The sequence below is a fragment of the Mus caroli genome, chromosome 12 (assembly GCF_900094665.2).
Source record: "Mus caroli chromosome 12, CAROLI_EIJ_v1.1, whole genome shotgun sequence".
NCBI classification, from domain to species: Eukaryota; Metazoa; Chordata; class Mammalia; order Rodentia; family Muridae; genus Mus; species Mus caroli.
The window spans coordinates 80,405,436-80,420,863 of record NC_034581.1 but is presented as its reverse complement, the minus strand read 5'-3'; the positions used below and the strand labels follow the sequence as shown (position 1 = coordinate 80,420,863).

Here is a 15,428-nt window from a genome sequence, read left to right as displayed (position 1 = left end):
AAAAAAAAAAAAAAAAAAAAAAAAAAAAAAAAAAAAAAAAAAAAAAAAGAAAACAGACAAAGAACACATTAAAGCTGCTGTGTTTACTGTAAGCTGAGCGGGAGCTCAGAGCCGCATGGGTGAGCTGCCAGACAGGAGAGGAGACCCTGGGGGCTTAGACTCGGGGAGTTCTGGGTCCTCCAGATCTCTTACCTTTTTTTTTTTTTCCCTGTCTGGATGTGCCTTCTTTCTGCCCTCTTTACCAAGCTTGATTCTGTTTTTCCAAGATCCCAGGCCCCTGTGTCCAATTCCACTCACTCTCCCATCCTCCCTCCACCATCAAGCACTTGCGGCTTAGAGTGGGAGCTTATGATTCTCCAGTTTCTTCCATAGGGCCCCTACTCCTCTTTGATGGGGAAATGTGTCCACAGCAATTCAGGGGAGGTGGAAGTTGAGTGAAATTTTCCATGGAAACACTAGTATCCAAAATGGCTGAGGTCTGTTATGGCTGCCTTGGCATACCATGGGTAAGCATGTTTTTGTTGTGCTAACATCAGTTCCTTGGGAAAACACATCACAACTTCTGAGCAACTCACTCTGAAACAGGGTTAGTCAGGAGTGGGTGTGTCCTTTGCACTTGGCCCTGAAATGATTCTTTGCTACCTTCCTAGGAGTAAATCTATTTCAGGGATATTTGCCTAAGAACATAGGGATGAAGCTGTCCTGGTTAGCTATCAACATGATGCAACCTAGAATCATCTGAAAGGGGGGGCTCAGTTGAGGAACTGCCTGGATTAGATTGGTGTGTGTGTGTGTGTGTGTGTGTGTGTGTGTGATTGATCGTTAATTGATTTAGAAAAGCCAACTCACTGTAGGAGGTACCATCCCTAGGCGGGTGGTCTGTGAATTGTATAATGAAGCTAGTATAAGCTAGAATGCAAAGCAGCTGCCTCTCTGGTTCGAGCTGCACTTCTGTGGCTGTGAGAGGAGTTTCTTGGTGAAAGGTAATGCAGCATGGAATGGCAAGTGGGCTATAAAGAACTGCAAAAGCTGTGTCTCAGTTATTTCCCACAAGTTCATTGTGGATAAAAATTAAAAGTGTTTGACATTTATGACACATGTGCCGAACTTTTGTAAATATACAAATTTACCTTAAAAATGTACTTCTTGGGGCTGGAGAGATGACTTAGAGGTTAAGAGCACTGACTGCTCTCCCAGAGGTCCTGAGTTCAATTCCCAGCAACCACATGGTGGCTCAGAACCATCTGTAATGGGGTCTGATGCCCCCTTCTGGTGTGTCTGAAGACAGCTACAGTGCACTCACATACATAAAATAAATACATCTTTTTTAAAATGTACATCTGTTAGAAGCAGTCATTTATGCATGAATATTAAAGTTTTTTATGGAGAGGCTGAGTTGTGACTCACACGTGACTTGTAAAATCATTAGGGGCTCACAATTAGCATTCAAATGATAAAGACGGAGTTGGAGAGATGGGTCAGTCATCATGAATATACACTGTTTTGATTGAGGACTTGAATTTAGTTCCCAGCACCCATGTTGGGCAGCTCACAACCATCTGCAACTTCAGCTCCAGGGGATCTAACACTGTCTTCTGGTTTCGATGAGCGTACACAAAGACATAAAAAAAAAAAAAAAAACCTAAATAAAGAAGCAAATAAATAAAAGAAATAAAGATAAGAACAGAAAATATTTACGACATTTTATTTCACAAATGCACATAGCTTTTTTTTTTCTGGATTGTCTATCAGATACATTTTTATTATTTATGGTGGCCATAAGGATTATTTGCTATTTCTGCACCTGATTATCAAAACCTTTAGTAGTTATTTAGAGATACTGATAGGAGTATATTTCAAAAAAGAGCTTCAAGAGGGGAAGGGGAAATGAGCGTATGTGAAAACAACAGAACCACCAAGGAAAAGAGGTCAAATAAACCATGAACAAGATACACAAAAGCTGGCTGGGCGTGGCCGTGCACGTCTGATCCCAGCACTCGGGAGGCAGAGGCAGGCAGATCTCTATGAGTTTGAGGCCAGTCTGATCTACAAAGTGAGTTCCAGGGCAGCCAGGGCTACACATAAATCCTGTCCTAGAAAACGAATGATGATAATAAGCATATTTAATTAAACCAGCCATTATGATAGATAGATACGCTGGCAATTTTTTTGTAAGCTATAGCTTTAGCTTACATATTTGAATTATGTTAAGTACATACATGTGCTTTTTAAAAGCAGTGTCACATAAGCCCACCCACCTGAGATTGCTGAAGTTTGTTCCCTGGATCCATGTAAAGAGCTGGATGTGACTGCAGGCATCTATAAGGCCAACACTCACTCCTTACAGCAACAATCAGAGTGAAAACAGGGAAGTGGGACAGACAGACGCTGACAGACCAGCTAGCCTGAGCATCAGTCAGCACAGCAGCAGATTCGGAATCAGGACAGCTGTTGCCTCAGCAAGTGCAAGGGACAAGTCACTCTCATGAGTCCTTTGACCCTCACAAATGGGTGTGTACACACCCCTGCATATTCTCTCTCTCTCTCTCTCTCTCTCTCACACACACACACACACACACACACACACACACACAATATAGTAGTTTAAAGAAAAGAAGAGAAATGAACAGGGAGGTGGAGGATAGATAAAGCTGAGAAGTTGAGGACAGGACATGAGGTAAAGATGCAGAAAGACAAGAGATTAAAGCCACATTGAAAAGGCAGGCTGGCACATGTGTCTAGGATAAGCCAGGACACCTACATTTTGGTTCATCTAAAAAAAAAAAAACTTTCTGTACCTTAAAAAGAAAATGATGTAGATTATAAATTTATCTTGAAGTCTATCTCTGACCACAGTTCAAATATAACTTTTGGTATGTACAATTTTTATTTTCAGTATAGACATCAATATGACTTTGATACAAGTCATATTGATAAAGTAATGCTTAAAACTTCCCAAATTATTTGGGCATTTTGTCATTTGACTATAAAGCCATCATGTGATAATTTTTTTCTTTTTCAGAACTGAAATGTTCTATCCTTAAAACCTACTGCATTGGGGACAAAGCTATTTCTTTACTGATTTGTTAGTTCCATTGTTCAAAGCCCTGTGTGCTCTTGTTTTAGATCTAATGCACCTACAACAGTGACAACTCTTTCTGGGAGGCACTGTGTCGGGGTGAATTTCTCTTTTAATTGGTTTTAAACCTTTATAAGAACGCTTTTATGAAATGTTTTTGCTAACTATTTTTGCTTCAGGAATTCCCTGTTCCCCAGTGCCTATGTGTCAGCCTCCTGGACCCTGCTGGGTTTTCACAGGTAGCTTTGCTCCTGTGCGGCCGGGCCGGGCCGGGCCGGGCTGAGCCTGCTGCTTCCATTTTTCTCTGACACCCTTGCTAACTTAACACATGCTAAACTTCACTTCTGAAGTCTAAAGTGTTTTCTAAAATGCTGTTCTTTCTCACACTTGAGCTTATTTTAGGATTTGGCAAAGCCTCTGGATCCTTACCATAAATCCTTTTAATCCATCCTCAGACGCAGTGAGCTTTCACTATTTGCTCATCTTAAGAGATCTAAAGTCATCTTACTCACAGTAGGCCTGGAGGAAAGGTGCGGGGTTTCAATTCAATGACCCCCGCAGGAATCACTAAAGACCCACCATTCTGTGACTTTCACCCCACACAACTAGTGTAACTTTCATTGAGGAAGATGCTAGGCCCTGTTTCTCTGTTGTCACTGCACACAACCAAGCTTTAGGCTTCTGGAGCCCCGGTGAAGTCACTACTCATGCCACAGAGGGAAGACCCGAGAATGCAACCTCCAGACTGCTGCTCTCCCCAAGGTCCCACAGGAAGCCACATGAAAACCTTCAGTGTTGTTCTTCAGTCCAGTCTGCCTGGGCAGCACCTAGCAGAAATGCCTCAGGGAGGCATTAATCCTGCACCCTTTTGGGTGCTCTGACAGTCACTCAAGTGGTAAAACTGGCACGGAAAGGAAAGGAAAGGAAAGGAAAGGAGGAGAGCTGGATTCTAGGTGCCTACTTTCATTTTTCCAAAAGCGGTATTTTAGGATGATTAATCTGTATTTGTTGCATCCCTGTAATTTAAAAGGACTCGAAGGGACTTTGAAGTCAGTGGTCTACTGGGGAGCCTGTGGTTGGGATTCCGCATTTGCAGCCCACACTCACCCCACTCCTTTACCTCCTAGCATCAACATTTTATACTTTCAGAAGTACACTGAGAACTCTGCACATAAGGATGGATGTTTCTTCAAACCATATAATGAAAGACTGAAAGCTCAATAGACCATGGTTAATCTACAACACAGCACCAGCTATCTCACCTCCTGAGCGCTCAGCGCTAGAATCTTCTCACTGCGATGACTCACAGAAGAAAAAGCTATTAACACAGACATACTGTGTCTATACTGTTTTCCTATATTTATTTGGACGTTTATCTCTGAACATGTTCCATCACACTGCTGACCTCAGCAAATGCTCAAGTCACCTTGCTAATTAATATCTGGCTTGACCAGGCTGCTTACCTTTTGATACTATCTCCTCTTAACACCAAAGTCTTCAACAAACACCACTGTGCTAGGTTCTGGCACTATAGAGCAGTGGAAAAATTCCCACTAACGTCACCTGAGGTCAAGTGTCTTCTTTCTTCTCCTCCACCCCCTCCTCTTTTCCTGTCCTTCCGTCCTTTCTCCTTTCCTCTCCTCTAGGATCCTTGGGCCATACACCTGCTAAGCAACGTTCTACCACTGAGCCAACATGGCCACCTTGGCCCACTTACTTTCTTAGGAGAGCTTTCCCAAGATACAAGCACTTTGATCGGGTTCATTTAAACCCATCATGAGCCTGTCAGTTTGCCTGGCGAGCTTTAATCTTGGTTTTCTTTTTCCGTATTTCCTGGGAATAGGTGCAATTCTGGCTCTGACAAGGGTCACAAGGAAGAAACAGTTCAGATGACTTGGTTGTTCACAGCCACCATCCCTTTTACTTCAGTTATTTCTTAAAAGAAATGCCACCAGTGCTTTTGAAGGGGGAGGTGGATGGACTCTATTTCAAGCATCAGAGGGAATTATGAAAGTTGATTGTCCCTATATAAACAGCTAAAAGCAAGCAAGGGGGAAGGGAGAGAAGGAAGAAATGGCCACTCTCTTCACAGAGCTGACAAGTTAGACCTGAGAAGAATGGGGGTTATGAATCTGTGAACGATAACAAGAACTGCTGAACCAAGGGGAGGGGGGCAGAAAAACAGATGTGAAGCAAGACTAGAACACAAATGCACGCATAAAGAAGCTTTTAACTGTATCAACAGAAAACAAGCTATTTGGCTAATTATTCAGAAGGGGGAGTGGTTTTTGCTTTATAGATGGGAAAGTGACTTGGATATTATTGTAATGAAACAGGACCCCAATGTTTTGATTTTTAAAATCCCTTTGCCCCCAAATCCAAACGACATTCCATCTTTTATGTTCTATTGTTCTCCAGACTCAATCTCTAGGATGTGGAAACTTTGATGATGCTCTTGGAAAGTGCTTCTCTCTGTCCCATGCCAGCCTCTGTGCTAGGAGAAGCTTGAAGTTCAACCCAAAAGCACAGGGCTTGGCATGTGAAATGCTCATTACAACTTCTCATTAGTTGTGTCTCTTGGGGCAACAGTGGCATTCTTGAGTGTGACTCAGTCCCACCACTCTGAACGGATGGCTCGTGGTTAACCTGAGCTGAGCCAGAAGGAAGGCTATACCAAGATGGGAGTAAATGGAGCAACACAGCTTGCAGGAACACAGTAAAAAATTATACAAAATTTCTGGACTACCTTCTTACTGTCAACTGTAACAATACACAATCTTTATTTAGCATGTATTGTGGAGTGCACACTGATTTGTGCTCAACGCTTCTGAATTCTCTTCTCTTAATGATCCCTTGAGCCAAGTACTCTTGTCATTATTCCTGTTTTAAAGTAGGAAACTGAATCAAAGAGATGTGAGGACGTTGTTAGGTTGGTAAGGAGCTAGAACTGCTCTAGAAGAGCAGGAAATAACCAAGAGGTTGATTCTAGAAGCCATGAAAAGCTCTGTAGATTAAAAATGACTGCACTGATCCGAATCAAATATAAGGTTTAGCTCACAGGGTTGCATCCGGCGTAGTTTCACACTCTGCTGTAGTCTTCAAATGCAGAATGACACATGCCTACATAAAGGAACTATGTCAGCAGTAAGCAGAGCTAGCGGGCACTCGAGATGTCTGCTATAGGAGAGCTAGCGGGCACCTCCAGATGTCTGCGCCCTCCCTGTACTCCTTTTGGGTGTGTCTAAAATTTAATGTCATTTATTTATTTATTTATTTTTGGTTTTTCGAGACAGGGTTTCTCTGTGTAGCCCTGGCTGTCCTGGAGCTCACTCTGTAGACCAGGGTGGCCTCGAACTCAGAAATCCGCCTGCCTCTGCCTCCCGAGTGCTGGGATTAAAGGCGTGCGCCACCACGCCCGGCTAATGTCATTTATTAAGTTCAGAAAAAAACAAAAACCAAAAAAGGTACACTATTTTCTTTTCTTTTAAGTTAGCAGAGGCTTACTCACAAAAACACTTGCTGTGCAAGCCTGGCAGTCTGAGTCAGGCTCCAGGACCCATGGCAGCAGGACAGCACCGGCTCCCTAAAGTCGTCCTCTGACCTGCATATGTGTGCCATACGGACGTTTTCTCTCCTCTTCCTCTGTCTCACACCATAGAATTACTACTACTACTACTACTAATCTTTGAGGCCTCCCTAACAGTGGGCCTTTTACATGTGAGAGATGCTATGTCTCCATTAGTGCTAACATAGCCCCACAGACTAATGCTAGTTTTAAAGGCAAATTGGAAGCTATTTTCTGGAACAACGCCTCACAGCATGCCTTTTGATACTTGGATTATATTTCTTAAATTCTGAAGAAATCTTTGGTTTCCCCCTTCTGTGCATTTTTGATGCTGAGCTGTTTCCGGTTTTCCCACACTGCTGCCTGTCACAAAGAAGAAACCACAAAAATTCAGCAAAGCAGAATTTGCCCAAAGAGCTGCAATTCCATCTTGGGAGTCTGCAGGGCTTCCTTGCCAGCAGTGAGTTCAGGGCAGCAAGCTGTACCTTCAAAAGTCCAGCCCTGTCACCCAAGTCCAGCTCTTCACTAGCACCACCCAGGGCCCCCAGGCCCGGGCTGGAGAGTCTACAAGGAATATGTCGTCAGACTCAGCATTTGCTTTCAGATGGTTAGCTGTGAGCTCCTCAGAGCTGCAGAGAGTGTCTCAGTCATCAAAGGATAACTACCGTCCTGTAGATGCTATATATCCACTTACTTATGAAGTAAGTGATTACTGCCCCATTATTACAAAGGAGGAAACAAAGACCAAGAGATTAAGTTAACTCGCTGAAAGCGTTCACATCAGTAAACTGGCCCAGGATGAGAGTTCTGCAGGCTGGATCCAGGGACGACACTCTTTAGGAGTCAACTCTCTTCTGGGTGCAGGTCAGGAGGGGCCCAGTTTGTTTTCGGCCTTCCCATCAGCGTTGACCCAGAGCCTTCCCGCTGCCCTTCACTCACGCTCCAAAGAGTACTGTGGCCACTATGACGCTGATGTAGCAGGTAGAGTAAATTTTGTGTTGGGTTAATGAATAGTGACAGCAATATGATTAAGGAGCCACAGGGGAATGTTTCCACTCAAATACACAATTTGATTCGCTCTCCAAAGTGAAGAAGCAGTAACTAAGTTTTCTGAGTTTCTGACAACCAAGCTTGAGCTTAGACACAAGAGGAGGTGTCTTCTTACTGAGGAAGGGCAAGCCGTGAGCAGCTCTAGGTAACCACGGTGGGAACTTTTCTTGAGTACCCTGGTTTTAAACTGGAGCAAACTGCTAGAGGCAACACCCTCACCAATCTATTTCTAGTTACTAACTAAAGGGCTGGAGGCAGAGGAAGGACAGTGTGCTTCAGGCATGGGGATGACTTTTTTAGCATAAACTAGGTAGCCTACAAAGGGCATCAGAAATACCATTGCTACACAGGTCCTTGATTAATGCTGGCCAAGCTAATCACCTAAACACCAATGCGCAAATGTGAATTTGACACCTTGAAAGGATTTGATTCTGTAGAGTGAGCAAGACAGAATAGGCGGAGGGAGATCTTTTTACCTCCTTTCTCCAAGCGGACAACTCAGTACCATTAGCTGATGCACTGTCTGTGGTTCCAGACAGGTCAGAGGCCAGCAGGGTTGGTTAGCAATAACCTTGAACCTTAGAGATGCCTCTCATCACAACTACTAGGGAGCCCTGAAGCGCAGTGGTTGGCCCTCCCTCAGGACAGAGTCCAGATGTTGTGCAGTGCAATCCCTCTCCAGGTGATTTCAATTTGAAACCATGGCTGAGTCCCAAGTTTGGCACTGCTCGCCATCAGGTATTGGGATTTCAATTCAAATAGTCTTGAAGGTTTTGTAAAGAGCACTGTGAGCTTAGAACTGATATAACCCTGGCAACTGCACGCAGCGCTACAGATGACTTACTTGGAAGCCCTCTGGGATGCCGGCTTTCTCAGCACTTGCTTGTGATTGGATGCAGGCTTGGAGACCAAGGTGGATGAATTTGGAGGTGCCACTACTTTTTGTGGCAGGGTGTTTGGCTTCTGGCCACCAGTTGTGGCACTTGAAATTCTGCAGCTTGGACCATTATTCATTGTCCATAAACTGGAGTTAGGTAGTGTCTGGCTGCCAAAGATGGCCTGTAAGAAAAAAAAGAACATGATTGATGGAGAGTTCCATCATCACTCCTGGCTGTGTGCAGCTCATCTGTAATCCAAAGGGGCAAAGGAAAAGGGAAACTGTTAGTAAATTTCAGGAGAAAGTTCCCTAAGGTTGTCAGGACAGACCTTGATTCAGGAGAAAGATCTCTCAAGAGCTGCCAGAGTCTTTTGAGAGCACTCTGACTCAGAAATTAGGACACCTGGGCACTGTACGTTAGTCACTGCACATGAATGAAGAAAGCATTTACTCTCTCGGCTTAGATCCCTTCATGTTCAATTTAGGGAGTGTTTAATCAACATCCTTCTGGTCAGAGGAAACAATCCAGAAACATAGCTGAGATCCTAGACCACTTCAGTACTCTGAACTGCTCTAGAAGGTCTACAGGTTGGAGGAAAGAAGTCCATGTGACCTGGGCACCAGGAGCAAGCAGTTGAGGAAATGTTGAGCAGACAGAAACTAGGAGCCACCAAGCATGCAACACCCTGAGGGCTACTTTCAGAATCCTAGCACAGAAACACTTCACGGATCTAAAGTTTAACATGAGATGTGACATTTGACAACACTTAAAATAAGCTTACCACAGGAACACATCACCTGATAACTACACGACTGGCATGGGTGCCTTCTGCACAAAATGAGCCTATAAAGACCCACCATACACCTAAGCATGGCGTATGCTACAAGTGAAGGTACAGTTCTTCCAAATGGATGCTTAGCCAGTATTTTATTTTTTTCACTTGTGTGTGTAATGTCCACACATGCATGGACATGTGTACTTGTGGGGAGACCTATAGTTGCTCATCCTTGATGGTTCTTCTATCTGATTCATTGTGGTGGAGTCTTATTTATATTTTTGTTACTGGTCCTTAATAGTATAAACACTGCTTTCAGTTAGCATGCACTATAAAAACTTTAACTGTACAGTCCTACTAAGTGAAAATGACTGACAAAATAGAGAGTGCTTTTTAAATAAAAGGATACCCTGAAATCGACTTCTGCCAGCAGATACAACATATAAAGTGGGGTAACACCATCTGCACATGCATGGACTAGTAGAATCCACAGCCTTTACCACAACTACTTTGTCTTTTTTAGATTTAAAACACAGCTTGGGAGGATGTGGGGAAGTGTGCAGCAACTCTTCTCTCTATATAACTTTGGGGCATCCCATTTTGGGGAACTGAGTCCCAAACTCTGGCTAAGAAGATGTGAGACAGGCTGAGTGGAGAGGTCTTATGTGGCAGACTGCTGATTGAGAGGCCTGACGATGAACAGAGGTTTCTAAGGCAGAGGAGAGGACCTGAGTGGTCCAAGCTGATCTGTTTGCTGTTGGCTCAGATGAGGCCCCAGGGACTGCAGGAAAGAAGGTAGTCTTTTCCTTCATTTGTGGTTGGGATCAAATGCAGGTCTGATGCTGCTAACTGGGTAACTGACTCTAGTTACTTAACCTCTCTGAGCTTTACATTTCTGGTAGGCAGTTGTATCCACATTGCTGGACTGGTGGAGGTTAGATGAAGGTCACACAGATCACTTTAGCCCAGGCATTCAACAGAGGTGCCTGAACATTAACCAAAGCATCACACACACACACACACACACACACACACACACACACACACACACTCTCATTCCTTCCCAAACCTCATCCTCAGATACGGGGGAGCTGAAGAACATACCAGTTCACCTATCTGTAATCCTTTGCGAGAAAGGCAGTTGGTTATGCATTTTTCCAACATATTTTTCTGGTCTTATGATGATGCTCACTAGCTGGGAATGCAAACTCTTAAAATGAAACCATATGTTTAGGTTCTCAGATCATATTTACCCAATTCTTTCTGGCAGAAGTAATCTTTTCCTTTTCTGAACACTTATAAACATGTATTTGTGTGTTTCTTATCGGAGTGGCCATTCTGCCGTGTACAGCAGCCATTTACCAACATACTTTTTCTTCTTTTTTGGATGGTACACAATGAAAATGGCTGGGTTTATTTGATTATCATTTTCTTTCTTATTGTTTGTGTTTAAATGTTTTTCAGAGGGAGTGTGTGCTTGCACATATAATGCACTTGTGGAGGCAGAGGTCACCTGTGGGTGCCTGCTGGCCTTTAGATAGTACTAGGGGACGGGGGCTCAGGTCCTCACGCTTACACAGTGAACGCCTTACTCACTGAGGCGTCTCTTGTACCTACAGAGCCGTATAGAACACAGAATGAACCCGCATGCACACCTGCACACGCACACACAGGGATTGTGGAGGATCTGCCTGTTTTCCATTTATTCACACATGGATACATACCTGTATGAACTCCTGTATATTTAGTTTACACTTTGAGCTACAAACTAACTTATTTTCTTGCAATATTTTCCTTTCTTTGACCACAGGAGCTCTCCAGGTTGCTTTGTAACTTTTGACACACTCCACCAGTTGGCTGTCTTGCCTGCTTGAGGTTTTTTTTTTTTTTTCCCCCCCATATGTTGGCAGCTAGGTAGTCCAGGCTTATATTCTTTTTTTTTTTTTATTAGATATTTTCTTTATTTACATTTCAAATGTTTTCCCCTTTCCTAGTTTCCCCTCCAAAAATCCCCTATCCCCTCCCCACCCCACCCACTCCCATTCTCCCAAGTGCTGGGATTAAAGGCATGCGCCACCACTGCCCTCATTTTTTTTTTTTTTTAAGTAATAACTTGGAGCTGGAGAGATGGCTCAGCAATTAAGAGCACTGACTACTCCTAGAAACATGGGTCCAACTCCCAGCACCTACATGACAGTTCACAACTATCTGTAATCCAACTTCTAGGGCACTGAACACCTCAGACATACATATATGAAAAACACCAACACACATAAAATAAAAATAAATAAATAATTTAAAAGTAACAACTGGATTTATTAGTAACAACAATAGGAACAGCAGAAGATATGTATTTACATATAGATATAATGTTGGGATAGGGCCTTTTCCCAGATTTTAGAACCTGGAGTGTGTGGGATTTACCTAACTCACAGTCAAAAGTATAAACAAATCTTCTACAGATCCCAAATGGAAGGAAGCTCACTTTCCCAAATGCAAATTCTGTACAAGGCTCTGTAATACTGATGTCCTTAAAGGGCAAACGAAGCAAATGTGGAGAGATTCTTCCTTGGGAGGTTCAGCTGGCCTGGACATTACCACATCTTCCTCTCTTCCTACTAACACTATTTTGATCCTGTTTGAATAATGTGTGCTTATCTTTAAAAATATATATATATATATATATATATATATATATATATACTTATATTTTTCTTCTTCCTAAAATATAAGCACATGGCACAGTTCTAGTCAGCATGCTACAGGCAGTGTGCTGGTATGGTTTTAGCAGAGCCCTCTCAGAGCAGACAGACTGCAGCTTACAAGCCTCTGCTGATGCTGTCCTTCTTCCCGCTAGCATGGATAACCTGCCAGGCATGGACAGGGTAGGATGAACACAGTCAATAAGTCTGCTGAAGATGAGCAGGAGGAGCATGGGTTTCTGATGGCACCACAGTGTCTGGAAGAGTCTATTTCCACAGATTTCTAATTATATGGGGAAAACCCTCTAATGTACCCAACTCCTCTATTGGTTATGGAGAGGTTAGCTGTTACATGCAGTTAACTGTAATCCCGATTTAACTGATTCTCAGTTAACACAGATTCAAGCTTCCTTAAGCCTCAATACATCAGGCTTAGAATGCAGTTTCTCTTTCCAAGGACACTAAGAAGCTGTCTGTGGCTTGTGGTTTGGTGACCACACTCTTATATACTCAATGGACAATGAAGTGATAACCATTGCTTATGGTGACATACCAGCTGGACATCACCAGAAATGTTAAAGGCTCAATAATGGAGACAAGTCTCTAGGCACTACACCAAAGCTGAGGCTAAGTATGACAGAGTTAAAGCAATTCTATCTGCCAGGAAACACTAGGGCTCAAGAAAAGCAGACCTGTGAATGAGTGCGTTTAGACCACTGGCAGAAATCATCTTCCCTAGGTTCCCTTCCCTGCTTTTTATCTTGCAATTTAATCCTCCAATTTCACCAATCACAGACCGTGTTGGGATTCTCTGTCCTGATAACTGTGCCTAAGAGGACAGAAGAAGTTGATGAAGCTCCCACTCAAGACACATAGCATCAGCAACACAGGGATAATGGTGGCTGTCCTGCTGAGTATGAAGTGAAGGGAGTGGGGGAAGAAGTGAATTTATTGGCCTGCTCAACATATCTATGTCTCCTGCTGCTTTGTTGGGTATGGGAAAAAGCCACACTACAGCAAGGAGACTCAGAAAACCACAGCTTGAGGGCTGGCATGGCCCCAGGGGAAAGACTGGAAAGGCCCTCCTTCTCCCACAATACAGGGTGCTCGCGGGCAGGAAGGAGGGATTTCTGATACAAGCACACAGGCTGCCACTGGGAAGGTCACAGAAGGTCATGGGGGAAGCAAGCTCTGGCCTCTTACTAGAGAGATAATGCTGTCCAGAGATTAAATTCTAGGAGGCTTTAATTTTTTTTTCCTTCCAGAAAAACCACTTTCTTTTGGCCTCACTTAGGCTGGTTTGGGATAGAGCAGAGCTCTATTCACTGGAGACTCAGCTTACTCTTGGAACACCATGGAGGACAAGCAGCTCCCAGCCTCTGTCTGAGCAGGGCCCAGCTCCTCTGACTCCAGAGGATCAAACACTTGAAGGTAACATTCTCTCTCCATCTGATTTTTACCTAGCTAAGATAAAATGCTCACTGATAAGCACACAGAGCCACTTCCAGAGGGCTTCTTGCTCGTAGCTCACTGACAAGGATGGCACACACAAACTGCTACTCACACACTTGTCTACCAACAGGCTGAGATCTTCTCAGTTAAAAAGCACACCACAACTTTTGAGAGAGCCAAGGGGAGGGTGAGGAAGCTGTTTATATTTTGGCAAAAGCAAGCTTCTAAAAGGCCTTTGTTTCTCACTGTATGCAGTTCTTGGCTGTCTCCCACTCACAATGTTTGTCAGCTGGGAAAGACTCAGGCTAAGGAGGAAGTACAGCTCTTGGTGCTGCTGTGCTCTGAGCAGGGCTATGGCTTGGGCAGGGATGGAATGGAAACCCAGAAGTGGTACTGTTGGTACGTGGAGAAACACCAGCCACACAAAGGCTTGCCAGAGACGTGACACTGCATTACCCCCTGTGCTCGAGTGCACCCTCTCCTTTCTAAGACAAACAGGGAAGGAGGCCTAAGTGCTTCTGATGACTTAACTGTGCAAGCAGCAAATACAGGGGCTTATCTGAACAGAACAACTTTGAAATTCCTATCAACCAGCTGAAACAAGTCTGCCTCAATAGACAGTTCCTAAATTAACTGCATTTGCTAACATCGGAGGTACAATGAAGATGATTAAAATCAGATAACTGAATGTACTTGTAAGCCCCAGAACCCTCATTGATAACCAAACTGGAGACACTGTTAACAGTCTTGGAGTTAGAAGCAGGTGGCTTGAGCCAGGGCCGCTGTGCATGACTACAGGAAGGGAACTTGCCTAAAACATCTCATGGCTTGCCTTCCTCCACCAGCAGCCCCACTCCCTACCTAACAGCAGAGCCAGTCACTCAGACACAGGTGGAGGGTGGTGTTCTGCTGGTCACTCTAGACTCAAATGACTGGTGGCTCAGATTTGCTCCCCACTTCCTTCCTTGCTCCCTCCTTGCCTAGCATGGTATAAATACAATCTCACATGTACACAAAAGCTTGGCAGGCAGAAGGCTCATCTTTCTCCAAACACTTGAGTTTCTTTAACACATTTTCATTGGAAAAGGGAAACTAGAATTAAAAGTCAGCTCCAGTTCCACTCTGGGTTATACTTGCTATCATCTCAGCATATGAAGACATTCTCTATGTATACACATGGATTTCTATGTGCCTACATAAATGGATCACACATGACCCCTGATGTTCTGAGGCCTGCTTTTCCACTCAAATATCTTGTCATATCTATAAGGGCAGACCTATCATTCCTTTTTATGATTATATATTTTATATATGGTTATCAAACCTGACTTAACACCAATAGTAAAATGTTACAAAGTGACATGGGATAGATCTATAATTGCTAGTCATATAAGTAAAATTGTAACATATGTTTGAGTAGAATGAAAAAAAAAAAAACTATTCAAAATTTTCAGTATCCCTTCTGATCCGACCAGCAAGGGGGAAGCTAGGGCGCAGAGTCGGCTGACACCCGCCAGCTACCCACGACACCCGCCACGGGATCCTAAGACTTCTGATGAGTGGAACACAGAGTCTGCTCCGCGGGACCTGAGACTGCATTAGTTAGGGAAGCAGAAAACCCGGCCTGAGTAGGGACACAAGACCCTTCCGGTCCGACCAGCACCGAGGTAGCTAGGGCGCAGAGTCCGCTGACACCCGCCAGCTACTCACAACACCAGCCACGGGATCTTAAGACTTCAGGTGATCCGGCCACCCTCCCGGCCAGAGTACAGGTCTCTGTCCGGCCCGGGAGCCCTTTGCCTCAGGTTCAGAGGGAGCCATCTTGGTTCCGGGACTCTGCTAAACTTAGTCTGCACAGGTGAGAGTGTGCACCACAGAAGCTGACAGCTTCTGGGACAGGCGGGAGCCACAGAGCTACTGAGGCAGC

The 15,428-nt window shown here is 44.0% G+C and overlaps 1 protein-coding gene across 16 annotated transcripts in view; it reads right to left on the bottom strand.

The window, feature by feature from the left end:
* Positions 1-15,428, bottom strand: part of Ttll5 (tubulin tyrosine ligase like 5) — a 225,771-nt gene that overhangs the window by 32,855 nt on the left and 177,488 nt on the right. For all 16 annotated transcript variants that reach the window (XM_029484763.1, XM_029484762.1, XM_021178935.2 and 13 more), the window contains one exon: positions 8,539-8,753. In XM_029484763.1, coding sequence (XP_029340623.1) covers positions 8,539-8,753 — 215 coding nt within the window. The remainder of the gene's footprint in view (positions 1-8,538; positions 8,754-15,428) is intronic.